At 38.6% G+C, this 13,850-nt stretch overlaps 1 protein-coding gene across 3 annotated transcripts in view; it reads left to right on the top strand.

Moving 5' to 3' along the window:
- Positions 1-686: 686 nt before the first annotated feature.
- USH1C (USH1 protein network component harmonin) overlaps positions 687-13,850 on the top strand; it is a 47,863-nt gene continuing 34,699 nt past the window's right edge. For 2 of the 3 annotated variants that reach the window (XM_074917954.1, XM_074917952.1), the window contains exons 1-7: positions 4,069-4,260; positions 4,565-4,632; positions 6,600-6,743; positions 7,249-7,387; positions 12,270-12,378; positions 12,481-12,505; positions 13,239-13,296. In XM_074917954.1, coding sequence (XP_074774055.1) covers positions 4,192-4,260; positions 4,565-4,632; positions 6,600-6,743; positions 7,249-7,387; positions 12,270-12,378; positions 12,481-12,505; positions 13,239-13,296 — 612 coding nt within the window. In that variant the 5' untranslated portion in view covers positions 4,069-4,191. Of the gene's footprint in view, positions 850-4,068; positions 4,261-4,564; positions 4,633-6,599; positions 6,744-7,248; positions 7,388-12,269; positions 12,379-12,480; positions 12,506-13,238; positions 13,297-13,850 lie in introns of those variants that run through there. The other variant, XM_074917953.1, reaches the window with a different exon arrangement.

Here is a 13,850-nt window from a genome sequence, read left to right as displayed (position 1 = left end):
CATGTGAGCTACCTTTGCTTACATAAACTCCCTGCTCTCCGGAGTTATGTGGGTAAAGCTGGGGAGAGCTAAGGGACGTGGGTTAATGGGTCTCCTGCTCTTGCTCCCAGCCTTGATTGCAGAAATCTGTACTAGGGAAAGTGGGAGAAAAACTAGCCCAAGACAAACTAACCTAAGAGAGATTAGCCTGAACTAGGCTCCTTTACAGGTGCTCTGAGCTTGGTTCTTACATGGTTACTCAGAGTAGACATGTCAGAGAGTACATCTGTAAGCAACAATATTCTGCTAGTGGGAAAGGCTGCTGGAAATCAGACTTAGACAGTGATACCAGATTCACCCTGCTTACTTAAAAATAAAATATTGAGATTATTTGCAGTAGAGCAATTTATTGAAGCAAAATTGGTTCTGTTTTGTTTTGTTTTTCTCCCTCCAGGTGTTAATATGCTTTAGACTGCACATCTCTGTGCTTAACTAGTAGGGCTAGTGACATACATACCTGCAAATCCAACAGAGAAGTTTGAATGTGAGCTTTGTGCCGTGGGAGAAGCACCAGTTGTAAAAATCAGCGTAGGGAAAAGGCCAGGTAACACACTGTGTGCGGGGCGGGGGGGGGGCGGCTTTTCTTTTACTTACTCTTTCGCTTTGGCTTCAGACAAGCCGGGCCTGGGGTCGCGCGAGCTTATCGCTGCAGCCGCGGAGGACGGGGCCGGGGGTGCCGCAGGCGGCGGCGGGTGCGCCTCCCACCGCCCCGGGGCGCGGCCTCGCCGGCGCAGCCGCCCCGCGCAGCCTCCGCACCCGCGCAGCGTCCGCACCATGGAGCGCCGGGTGGCCCGCGAGTTCCGGCACAAGGTAAGAGAGCGGGGCCGCGGCGCCCACCGACACCCGCGGTCGCGTCGCGGGGCGCGCAGAGGCCGCGGGCGGGGCAGTGCCCCGGCGGAACGCCCCGGCGGGCCCCGCTGAGCCCCGGCGAAGGGAGAAGCTCGGGGAACTCGTCTCTGCCGGGCCAACGGCGCGGGAAAGCGGGCGGCAGCCTCCTGTCAGAGGGTGGTTGTAAAACTTGAAAAGCCTTAGAAAGGGAGGGACAGAAGAGGAGGAACATTCCCCAAGGCGTGAGCTTTTTTCAGGGCTTGATACGATAGATTTTATTTTAATATCACGTAAAAAATGTCGCACGCAGTCCAGCTCAGGGAAGGCTGACGTCCGGGCCCAGGCGGCTCCCGGTGCCAGCCCTGCGCGCTGCTCGGCAGCCTCGGCTCCACCTTAACGTTCCCGAGTGCAATTGTGCATGGGCAGTCATGTGCAAATGCACTTGATACACGGAGCGACTCGGGCTGCCGGGCACAGCGCTTTGTCATTTACCCAGTTAAGTATGTGCTCAGCAGAGTTCACAACGGTCTGAGCAAAGCTCAAAAAGCTCTCTTCAAGGAAGGGCGGGGAAAAATGGTTTTCACGTTTAAGAGATGTGTTTGCATAACCATTTAGGACTTTCTCAGATTAAAAATTTCAGTACCGTTTTGTATTTTTTTTTTTTCTGCGGAGGAGGTTGTGGTTGGTTTGGTTTTTTGTCAGCTAGGAAATGGAATTTCTTCGACGTAGTGTAATGTTGTGTTTTATAGAAGTATCACCTGATAACAAGCCCATTAACTAAAGAATTGTTAGAATGAAATAAAGGGGATTCAAAAAAGCACCTATATGTCAAACTGGATTTCAAAAACGTTAAAGACCTGGATACTCTGTAGTGATGACCAGCAAGTTATGTCTGCCTTGCTACCTATTACTGTACAACTCAACAGTGGGTTGTGCAACATATTTATATGGTTCCTAGGCAGATGGTTACCATTTGAACTTCAAACCTTTTCCTTTTCAGTGCTGCTATAATTCATAAATCATTCTAGTCCCGCCCCTGGTAACACAAGACTTATTGTCAGTGTCGGTGCCAATAAGTAGGATGCATACCTGAGTGAAAACTTTATCTGAGTTAAAGGATACTAGAATAGGTCTTTCCTTTAAATGGCTTTGTATCAGCCTGCTTCTTGTGGCCCCTGTGGCAATTTTTGTATCTTGGATGCTTTTTTTTTTCTGTATCAAACCAGTGAAAATGCTCAGCTACAGTATCTGAGTTTCCTCAATTATTTGCTATTTTTTTCTCAGTAATTTTAATCAGTTCTCTCTGTCAACCAAGAAGCAATGAAAAATATGTAACATATGCAAATGTATTGGCCAGTTCTTCCATTTCCCTCAATAGTTTTTCAAAGGCTGTGATAGGACTTCATTTTATTCTTTGAAGGTTGACAGTTTAGGTAGTGCTGCAGTAGTGCATTACTGTAATCTGAACTTCTTCCCCACAACTTCTGTCCTACTGAATAAATTTATGTAGACTTGTTACCAGATTTCCGTTTTCTTCTGTATGTAGGTACAGTTTCTGTGATGACTCCTTATTAATTTCTATGAAAACCAGTGCAATTTATATGGTGAGAAATAGAGCATAAACAACTCTTTATTTGTGTTCTAGGATTGCAAATTATACAACTTCTGTGAAGATACCCTTAAATAATCATAGAAAGGTGGAGGTTCGAAGTGACATCTGGAGGTCATCTGCTCCAACAAGGCCACGTAGAGCAGATTGCCCAGGGCTGTGTCCAGATATTCTGTTAATATTCTTGGTTTAAAAGCTGTGAAATTATCCATTCCAAAGCTCTACAGTTTTTTTCTTGAGAAAAAGAGATACTAAAATACTTCTCTGATCTAAGTTACACCATGTCACCACAGACTTTTTTTAAAATATTTTTTTCTCTTAACGTGTAGGGGCATGATCTAGGATTTATGAAATTAGAGTCAGCTCTTGGAAGCTGACTATAAGCCTAGGTAAAGTGTATGTCTACAGTAAGACTTGCAAGAAGTTAATGAATTAGGAAAATGGTAAGAGATGCAGGTTGCTACAATGAAGTGATAACTGGTGGAATAGAAGGCAGCAGCAGAAGAATGACCTGATTCGAGAGATGGCCCAGGAAGATTAACCTAGCTGTAGCATTCTGAATATATAAATCGTCACTTGGGTGTTTGTTTTTGTCAGAGGAAGTTGCTGTTGTAGGGTGAGAAGTGCAGGGATCAAACAGGGAGATTAAAGATTTTGTGAGAAGAAATGGTGGAGTTTAGATATGGCCCTCTAGTTCCTGAGCAGGTGTGTGACCATCAGCTGGCATATCAGGAGAAAAACGTGATGTTGTTAGTAGTTGCTTTCCCAACCAGGAGAAAGCATTTAATGTTTTTCATGAGACACTGTTCTTACAGTACCTTAGCTAGCACTGGAGGTGGAGCTCTGGATACCAGAACTGAAGCTGATTTATATGTTGTATTCATGATGGGGAAGGGGAAAATGGGTGTTGGACTTGGTGTTACATGTATCACCTTGCCTTGAGCCTGTGTACAGTATTGGTGAACCAGTCAGTTTTGATTACAACTATTTTATTTGCTTTTTAAGGCAGACGTTTACTTCTGTGTTTTGAAATTCACCATGAATAAATTGGATTACTTACTAGTATTACTGTCAAGCAATCCTGTCCTGCATGTAGCTTTTTGGCCTTTAGGTGTTTTTAAAGTGTTTTTTTCCAAAGGAGACAAGTAATAGAAAACCACCTGGATGTGCAGTCTTGCTGGCTTTAGAGAGCCAAAAGGGACAGAGAGAATATGAAGCATGTATTTAGTTTAGAATATAATGCAAACCTAGAAAGAAAGAGCCTTTCTTTAAGTATGCAAATTGGTCCTCAGACTTTACGTCACAGTAATATTAGACTTTAGGTCAGATGTAAATTGTTTTCCTAAACATTAAGCTTGTCCAAATGTAAAGCTAAAGTGATGTGACTTCTCACTGCAAATAAGATCAATGGGGTCTCACTGTCTCTGAATATAAATTGAACTCCTCATGTGAGAATTCTCAGGGGTTTTTTTTTGCTTTATTTTACTGTAATTATCCAAGAGCAGGCATAGTAATATGACACTGGTTTAAGTAAACGTACTATTAGTGGGGGAGGAAAGAATAACTAGCAAGTTCTATCAGTTAAGAGCTGGAGCAAAGAGGAACAGAAGTGTAGCAGTTTGCATAATGTTATAAGTGAGATCCTGAAATCAGTGGTTTGGACGACAGAACATAGATTATAATCATCTCACTGTGGTGGTTTTATCTGTGACAGCATGTGCTATATTAATGAATGGCCAAAAAGGTTTCTGAAAACATTTATTCAACAGTACAGTGATTATCAGGTAAGGCAAATACGATATTATTGTAGTAATACTACTGCTGAGGGGAAACCTTGCATACAGGATATATCACTATTTACCACCTTGTCAAATTGTTGTAATACTAATTTTAGAACGTCTTGTTCTATGTTTCACATTGTGAGGTAATGCTCTGTTGCAAAAATGTATTTATCTGTAAACACACAAAAGAAATGTCTTTCCTTGTTGAAATCTTTGTTCCATGGCTTACGAACTTGTGAAAGTCTTGTATGTTCAACCTTTGTGGCTATTTAGTCACATATTTACAATCATGTCCTTGGGTTTTCAGGTTAATCTACTAATTGACAATGAAGCAGAGAAGGATTACCTTTACGATGTGCTGCGGATGTACCACCAGTAAGGTCTAACTTTATATATGTTTGTGTAGAATTTTACTGGTTTTAAATGTAAAGCATGAATATTCAAGATTTTAAGTCTTTCTACATATTGCTAGATCTTTCTGTATGCTACTAGAAAAGTAGCTGAAGTAATAGGTTTTTATCCTGTCTAATGAAGTCTTATACTTTTACAGCGTAGACTGCAGATAAGGAAGGAGCATGTCTGTGATCACCTGTAAAGTTGCTTTGGTTTTATGACTTGGCAGTTTTGTAAAAGAATTTGGTGGATTTTTATTGGGGGAAGGGAAGCATCTAGATGATAAAACCATTCTTAGGAAACAGGAAGAGAGCATTAATCAAATTCATTAGTATTTCCCAATAATGCTTATTTATTTGCAACAGAGGTTTTCATTGGGTTTGTTTTTCAAAGATTTTTGCCAGCTATATAGATAATAATTTATTTGTAACAGTTTTAACTGAAAGATGCAATAAATTAGTTTGGAAACTGTTTGGCATGTTTAAGAACTCTGGCATAATGGGAAAAAAATGGTAAGGTGATAGGCCAATCCTTTTGTTGAACTGATTTAAACCGGTTGGTTAGGACCTATATCATTGCAAATGAGATCAGCCTCTGATCCATTGTTTTTCAAAGAAGATGAGAATGTATTTTCCACTCATCATGGACAAGTGGCTCTCATAGACATTGTTTCTGTTCATATCTTAATTAATAGCATCTCAGCTGAGTGAAATGTAGACGTTTCCCTCTGATGTTTGCACTGAGCTATAGTTATGGGTGTATTCAGCTGCATATCTGGTTCAGTTTCACTCAGGTCTGTCTAATTGTTTCTCCATTCATAAAGGCTGTTGTTTGGAAAGCCAGTTGATTCAGTAGCTCTTAATTATTTAAAATCTTCTTGCAGTTACAAAATTAACAATGCATATAGTAACATTTCTTCTGTTTCTAAAATTGCAACGACTTGAGCAAAATTTTCAATATCTCTGTGAACATATGTTGATGATGTATCACTTTTTTGGAATATGTTATAAAGTATTCCGGGGCAAAAATATGTGCAATTGCTGTTGGAGTTAACATTTAATGTCTGCTTCACTGTCAATAGAATTTCCAAAAGTATTTGACTTCTAATCCCATGTAATATGCATTCCTGATCTGTATTTTCAATGCATATGCCTCGGAAGTGCTGTATGCCAGGAAATGTAAATTACAAGAGAGGGAACAGCAAATAATATAGACTAAGTTTAACTGGATGTTGTGTAGGAATAGCTCCACTGAACCTTAGGGAACTGCTCTTGCAGCTCGGTAACAAAGTATGTTTTCTAGATCTCTAACTATCTCAGGGCTGATAATACCAAGGAGACTACTTTGCATAGCTCTCATAAAACAGATGTTCACAGCAGTTTAACTTCTGTAGATTTTGTTTATTGGTTGATGGCCCTTCAATTTTGATTTGAAAAAAAATTTTAAAAAGCAAGTCTTTGTTCTAGCTACTGAACGTTGTGATTTTTTTTTTCCCCTGCATCAAAAGAATTTGTCAGTCCCCTAAGTTCAAGAAAGGAAGGAGCTTGTAGCCTAGATTCACTTAGAAGGATTCCTAACTAGTAAGGAAACAAAAATCTAATAGGCAGGTATATTTGATCTTAAAAGTTATTTCTGAATGGTTCCTTAAATCTTTTGGGGACTCTGAGAATGAAATTAAAGATGTCATCTATAGAAGTGATGTTCATGACCTTAGAAGGTAAAGGCAATATATAGGAGATTTCAATTATTTTGAAGCAGGTAGTTGTCATTCCTCTTTGCTTTATCAGAGGCTATTTTGCTTTGTTTAAACCAGCATTGGCATAAATAACTACTTTTGTAGGTTGAAGGGACATGCAAAGACTGAGGCCGCATGTACAGCAAGTTATTAAATGATGTTTTGTGTTGGTGTGTTGATTACCTGTGCTTGTTTTTTCACTATGTGTTTGCAGGTCTATGAATCTCCCAGTGTTTGTAGGGGACCTAAAACTTGTGATTAACGAACCAAGCAGGTTGCCTCTATTTGATGCTATCCGCCCACTTATCCCGTTAAAACACCAGGTCGAGTATGATCAGCTTACACCCAAAAGATCACGGTAAGAGAATGCAGAACAATGCAGCTAACTTAAATACAAGCAAGAAATGCTGACTTAACTTTCAGATTAATTCAGAGTAAAATATCAGTCACCTATGTAAAGCTGGGCATAATTATTTTACTTTTGCTATATTTGCTAGAAATACAGTTTTGATCTACTTGAAATTGTTTGCCAAGTAGTTTAAGCGAGTAAAAGCGGGGTGAGGAAGTCAAAACCAATGCTTTCCAGTTGAAACAATATTTTCTTATTTTTTCTGCATTTAATAATAAAAAAATTCTTATAGGTCTTAACCCTCTAGAAGCAGACAGCTTTGGTGGTTGCAAATGTCTTTTCTTATGAAAAATCTTGATGGCTTTAGCTAACACATATCGATCCAAACTTAAGTCAACTTGCTTTTTTCCATGCCTAAATGTTATAAGAGAAAAATAATGTGTACCTTCCAGATTGAAACATATTGCCACAAGTGATATGCAGCTGAACAGTCAAGTCTCTTCCATTTATGCAGAAAGCTGAAAGAGGTGAGATTGGATCGTATGCATCCTGAAGGACTTGGAATAAGCGTGAGAGGTGGACTGGAATTTAGCTGCGGCCTCTTTATCTCCCAGTTAGTTAAAGGAGGACAGGCAGACAATGTTGGACTTCAGGTAGGAAAACTATATTCATGGCTGCTGTGCTGCAAAAAGCCTTTTACGACAATGGTAGGGAAGTGGGCAGTAAGAATTGTTCTTTAATATTTAGAAATAGCTATTGCTAAGGTGCTGTTTCTCTCTTGTAATAAAATTCATAAAATATGGAAGTCAATGCCATGATAAATACTGTTATACCAATAGTGAATCAAGTTATTTAAACTGTTCTGTTCACCACATATCACATAATGATATGTAAACCTTTTTTTCATATTTGGAATATAATAATTTCTGAAGATAAAAGGGCTTTCTGGAGTGTTTATCCAAAATGTATTAGACTGGCATGATTCATTACGGTGTTTAATGAAAGTGTTTTGTAGATATGATTCAGTATAACCCCTGGATGCTTTTAGAAACTCCTTCTTAGAACAAAGCCACAAATTTTGTATTTAGCTAGAATTGAGAGGGTGGCATAGGGCACTACAAACACTGTGCTGGATGTGTCCATAGCTTACTTTTAAGCATGGGATTTGCCAGTTGGTAACTCTGGAAAAGGGTGTTGATGCACCTTCCCAGAGTTTCACTACATTACACAGTGAGAATAGGAAGTGTAGGCAAGAGAGTTGCTCCTGGGTTGTGATCAGCTCAGTAGAGAGATTCCAGCTGCATCCTTGCTCCACTGCTAGAAAACTGAGAAAAAGACAAAGACGAGTCACATATATGGCTTTTGAAAACATCTCCTGGAAAGTACTGGAAGTTGTTAATGATGCTGAGCAATAACAGACTTAATAGCCACTGTCTTAAACTGTCGTGCCTGTGCATTCATCATAACACTCTGTTGCAGCTCTGCTTCTCTGCTTGGACTAATGTTTTGACACAATTGATGGATAAGGTGTTCTGCGCAGTTGTTGTGCTGCTGTAAGGATGTCAATTTTCTTTTTTTTTTTTCTCAGTACACAAAAAGGTTATACAGGCTTTCTGTGACTGAGGCCATCGTACTACATGTTGGTGACAGTCAATGGGATTGTGAAGGATCTTTGGGCTGGGTTGTATGAATTGTGCTGCAACTCAGAACGTGGTTAGAGTTTGGCAGGCAAAGTAGGGACAGTTAAGTGGAAGATATGCTTGAGACTGACTATGCATTTGTTCAGCTTAGATTATATGTATTAATATGAGCAGATGGTGCTTTGCATCTCATGTAACTCTGACTTCGTTTTTCGGTATGTGGTGTTAAAAGCTCAGCCTAAAGTGCCTTCATAATAGGTGGCACTAGGCACTTTCTGAACCCCACAGGATAACAAGAGCTGACAGGCAGTCCATTGTTATAAATCGCTGTCTCACAGTAAAGCCAACTGCTTCTGAAATTTCACCCACCTGCTTTATTTAACTAAATCTCTACACATTTTCTATCCCAAAAATGCAGTCTGAGAAAGGTATAATGATCTTCTATTATACCATCAGTTTTACATCCTGCTGCTTTTTAAAAATTCCAATTCATTTTGCATGATTTCTTCTTGAAGTAGTTTCCAAGTTATATTAAAATGCCTGAATTATCATGAAGGCTCACTAAAGCATTTGTAGTTTTGACCCTTTTCTGACTACAGTTTCTCTAAAAGGCAAATGTTTTGTGCTTTCATGAAGAAATGTGCTTTTTTTTTTTTTCTCCCTCTGCTTTCTGATACTTATGTCTGTGGGGATTCTGCTGAATACAATGAGATAGAGATTGGTATGAATGATGAAAGTGGAAGAAGTATACAAAATGAGAAATTTGAAACAGTGATGATGTTATGTAAAAACCCTTTCATTTCCTGGAAGCACTAAATATTGTATTTCTCATGTTAAAAGTTACAAATAATAGGCATTTTACTTGGGAAAAGTTAGGTTTGCAGCTTTTCTTTTGAAAGTCTATCATCTTCCTGTTTGATAGAGAATGGAGAAACAGTGATATATAATAATATAATATTACTGTTCTAATGTGCTCAATCCTGCAGACTTTTATCTCTACTACTTCAGATTCAGAAGGTTGTTATACAGTGATACCAGTACAAAAGTATCAAAATATATGAAAACAATTATTAATTACTTCAGTATATAGACACATTTTTCAGGAAAAGCTATTCAAGTGTCCTTCAGAGAAGCAGTTTGTTAACACGCCTATGTCTCCTTTAGTTCAGCCTAGACTGAGGTATTTCTAAAGCACCATCAGTAATACATTGTCAGTCAGTCACACAAATGTCATTAGGATGAGTGAAGAGTACTAGACTGTCTTTTTATTTTGTTTCTGAAGCTCAGCAAAGAGGAGTATTAAAAATATCTATATGGGAAAAGCTCATTCCCATATAGGAGGAAAAAATAAAATAAGCTCTTGGCTACATTTGTAATTTTGTGTGTGCCTTCTAGGGAGATGATGTGATACTAACAGGTATGAGTTGCTTAGTGGATGAGGACATCCTCAGAGCAACTTGTTTTGCTGATACAGAAGCCATATGGAGACTCACAAATGGCACTGCCATTTGCAGTCCTAAAACTGAGATGCTTTTGTGTGTTAAGGCATCGCAGTTAATAACAGTAGGTTAGGTTACCCTTTTAAAAAGCTGGGTTTGTGCAAACTCATGGTCTGTTACATATAGCCATTGTCTGTTATAGCCCACAGAAGATGTGAGTAAAGGAGGGATCTTGAACTAAACTAAAACCAAACAAAGCCCTGCCAACAAGTACGTAAGGTCAACAGAAAAGTCTAGGTAGATCAAGTGAGGTCAGTGTTGCATACCCGAGGTTAAATAGTTATACACAAACTTACGGTATTTTCGCAAGTCAGTAATCCAGAGAACAGCCAGAGACTGGAGCGGAGGAAGCTTTTTGAGCATTTCATTACTGAGGTAGTTAACCTTCTTTCCAAAAGCAGAGATCTTTCACTTTCCTACCATTTCCTAGAACAACCAGCAGAATCCTAAATAGGCTGAGAGTCTTTATGGTTTGTAGAGGATATTAAGTCTTTGTGGACAGTGCCACAAGTCTGACTTCTCTCTGAATCATTTTGCTTCTTGGCAGTACAGTTGCATTGCCAGTGTTAATCCCAGTCCTAAAAGTGCATTATTTACAATGGCTTTCCTGAAGTGTTGAGGGCAATGGAACAGCTCTAAACTAAATTCTGGGGTTTGGGGTGGGGAACTAGCTTAGAATTTAGTGGTGTATTTGCAGGGGAAAGAGGGCTGCAGTGGCACAGATGCCAGGCCTGTGGCCTGGATGAATGGGTGGGTGCATCGATGTGGTTTTGAACATTTGGAACAAGTGGGTGAAGTGACTTCTTTCCTAGTGAGACCTATCAGGGGTGAGATGCTAAACTGCAGGGCTAAGTGCTTTTTATTCTCTGATTCTGCATTTTTACCAGAAGTTGTATGTTCAAAAGTCTTCAGTACTGACCTATTTCTGCACTTACTAAAGATCATATTAAAAATCTGACTGGCTTAAATGAAAACACTCAAGCACTTACGAGTGCTGCAGATTGCAGACAGCGGCTGCCCTGGGTGAGATGTTTGGATGTCCAGCAGGCGGAGCAGCCGTCCTGCTGGTTAGGGGCTGGGGACCAGAGGAGTGTCCTGCAGGACAGTCACATACTACTGCATTTTCTTTGCTTTCGTAGTCTTCTGATGGTGCGTTGCGTCAGATAAAAGTCTTTATGTTCAGTGGAGAGGAAACTGCACTAGATGAGCTAAGATGGTACAGTGGATGTGTTGTTAATGTTTTGCAGAGCATATGGCACTTCCAGAAGAAGCAGAAAAGTTTGTGAAAGAAGGGAAGAAGATAAGTGGGTGGTTTCTTGTTTTGCTTTTTGGTTGGTTGTTGTTTTGTTTGGTTTTGGTTTTTTTTTAACCAACTGAACAGATTACAGTAGGAATATTTGATAATATTTATTACATATGAAAAAAGGCAGAAGGTGATGCAAATTACTGTTCCTTTCAGTCAAGTTATCTTCATTGAAATTTTCCTCAAGGATATGACTAGTTTTGTCTCTCCTATTCAGAGTGTATGTTCTTGGTCTGCTCTGTAGCTGACTATGCTCCCTGTCCCCCATGGAGCCCAAATATATATATTGTGTACACACAGAAACCTGAGTAAGCTCGGGAATAAGTGATCGACTTGCCTTCTGTCTGGTGGGAGCGTCCTTCTATGTTTCAGTCTCAAGTTTTCACTTCTTTTCATGTCACACAACAGGGGGAATGCCACGGCCTAGAGGCCACGGTAGGGTGGTGGTGCCATCTTCTCAACTATAGTATATGATGAGTTGCTGCTGTGAAACACTTGCAAATCTGTTACACAGGAGTAGCATGCAATTTTGTATCTAATGTAGTGATCCAAGAAGACTTAAGATACTGCACCTCAGAATAAGCATTCCTTATGCTATTATGTGACTATAGTTAATCTGAAGTTACACCTGAAATGGAGGTATATAATACATTGTTCAATAATGCTGAATCCGGAATCAAGCAAGTTAGTAAGACCAAGTTTAGTTTCCTATTGGTCACAATAGTTAAGAATGTATCTCAGAGAACATATGGTAAAATCAAACTTATATGAAGGAAGAAAATCACTCCAAAATTATTTAAGTGGAAAGAGGGGAACTTAAATACAAGGTAAGCTGTGGGGTATAAGTCTAATATGTAGACACTGGATATTATTTATAAAATTGTTTGGTCATTAATCTCCCCTTTTGGCATTAAATATTAAGTTCATACAAATACAGATAAATCTGATCTAGATATTACCTGAAATTCAAAATCTATTCAGGACTGAACATTTTCAAACCTTTGCATCAAATGATTGCCAGATTGCATAATTGATTTAAAAACCTTTAAATGTTAATTCACAATTTATTGCTTCTTCTCCCTTTCATTTTGAGGTTGGAGATGAGATAGTGCGTATAAATGGATATTCCATTTCATCGTGCACACATGAAGAAGTCATAAACCTAATTCGCACAAAGAAAATAGTGTCCATAAAAGTAAGACGTAAGTAACGTAAAAACTCACCTGTATTGCTAAAGATTGGTGTTAATAGATTGCTGGTGATCTGTAGAAAGTGTTACCTAATGGAGTATTTTTCTTTTTCAGATATTGGCATGATACCTGTCAAAAGGTAATGGTATTTAATTTGAAAACAACGGAGATTATTTATTTTTACATAGCCTCTTCAATACACAAGGAACCTCTGTGTTTATCTGTATATTTGAAAATGTGTGAATAGGCATCTTTGTAGCTGGTTAAAATGTCACATTCTTTGTGATAAACAGGTAAATGCCGTGTTTGATGAATCTGGCTTTTTATGCCAGTTGCCTACTTAAATGAGCCAATTTCTATTTCCTCATTATTTGTGGATATTACCTGGAAATTTCATTATCAGTGCATCCAGCTTAACAGAGAGCTCCACTGCTTCTCTATGTACATAACATTTGAGGATTGCTTCGGAGCTTAGAAAAAAATTCCAAGTATTGTCCTCTTCCAATTTTTGTTGAAAAGTTGAAACTTTAAGTGGATGTTTGAGAAATGTTAATGATGGGAGTTGTCTCGCTGCATAGATATTTATATAAGCTCTTCAAGTTGTTATGGTTATTCTCACAGTCTTAGAGTTTCCCAAAATTGTTTCACTTGAGGAGGTTTTCTCAATTTTATGTTTTACCAGCTTTACTAGCCTAAATAATTGTGTGCTTGATTGATGTTCTATTTAAATTGCTGGAAAACAAACCAGTTGCTGTGAATGGTATCCAAAGGAACATGTGGATGCAAAATACGAAGCTGCATTCCAAAGTAGCATCTTGAATACATTTACATTTATTTTGTCCTTACTATTTTAAATTACTTTTTCCTTCCAGTTCAGCAGATGAACCCCTTAAATGGCAATACGTGGACCAGTTTGTGTCAGACTCTGGGGTAAGAGATCAATATTTTATTAAGCTGTCTTCTGGGAAATCTGTAATGGTTTTGAAACACTTTCTCCTCTGACCTTATCACAGAAGCTATTGTATGTATTTCTGTGATGCAATATTTTGTTCAAGGGTTCTGGAAGAAACATCTTTTGTGATATGAAATGATTATAGAATCATTAGGTAAGGAAAGGTCAGGATACAAATGAAATACCTTTTACTCATTAATCGGTGCTTTATTTTACTTGAGTTTATTAACTTACTAGGCTATAGTTCTACAGTATAAATCTTGAACTAATTATTTGGCCTATCTTAGCCGTATTAGTGGAGGAATGACAGGTATGAATGCAAGTGAAAAGAGAGACCACAATTACTGCTCTTTTGCTTTCAAGAAGAAAGACTTAGTTAAATAGCGAGCACTATTGTGTATTTTTCCAGTTCTTTTGTTAGAGAACTTCTAGATTATTATTTTGCCATATCGCTTTCCTCTAATTTTCCTTCATCCTTTTCTGAAGACAGGTTTGAATATTTAAACAATTTTCTTCAAATAGAAAAATAAGT

The sequence above is a fragment of the Athene noctua genome, chromosome 14, assembly GCF_965140245.1.
Source record: "Athene noctua chromosome 14, bAthNoc1.hap1.1, whole genome shotgun sequence".
NCBI lineage: Eukaryota > Metazoa > Chordata > Aves > Strigiformes > Strigidae > Athene > Athene noctua.
Note: the sequence above shows the minus strand (reverse complement) of the source record. Positions and strands in the feature narration are given on the sequence as shown.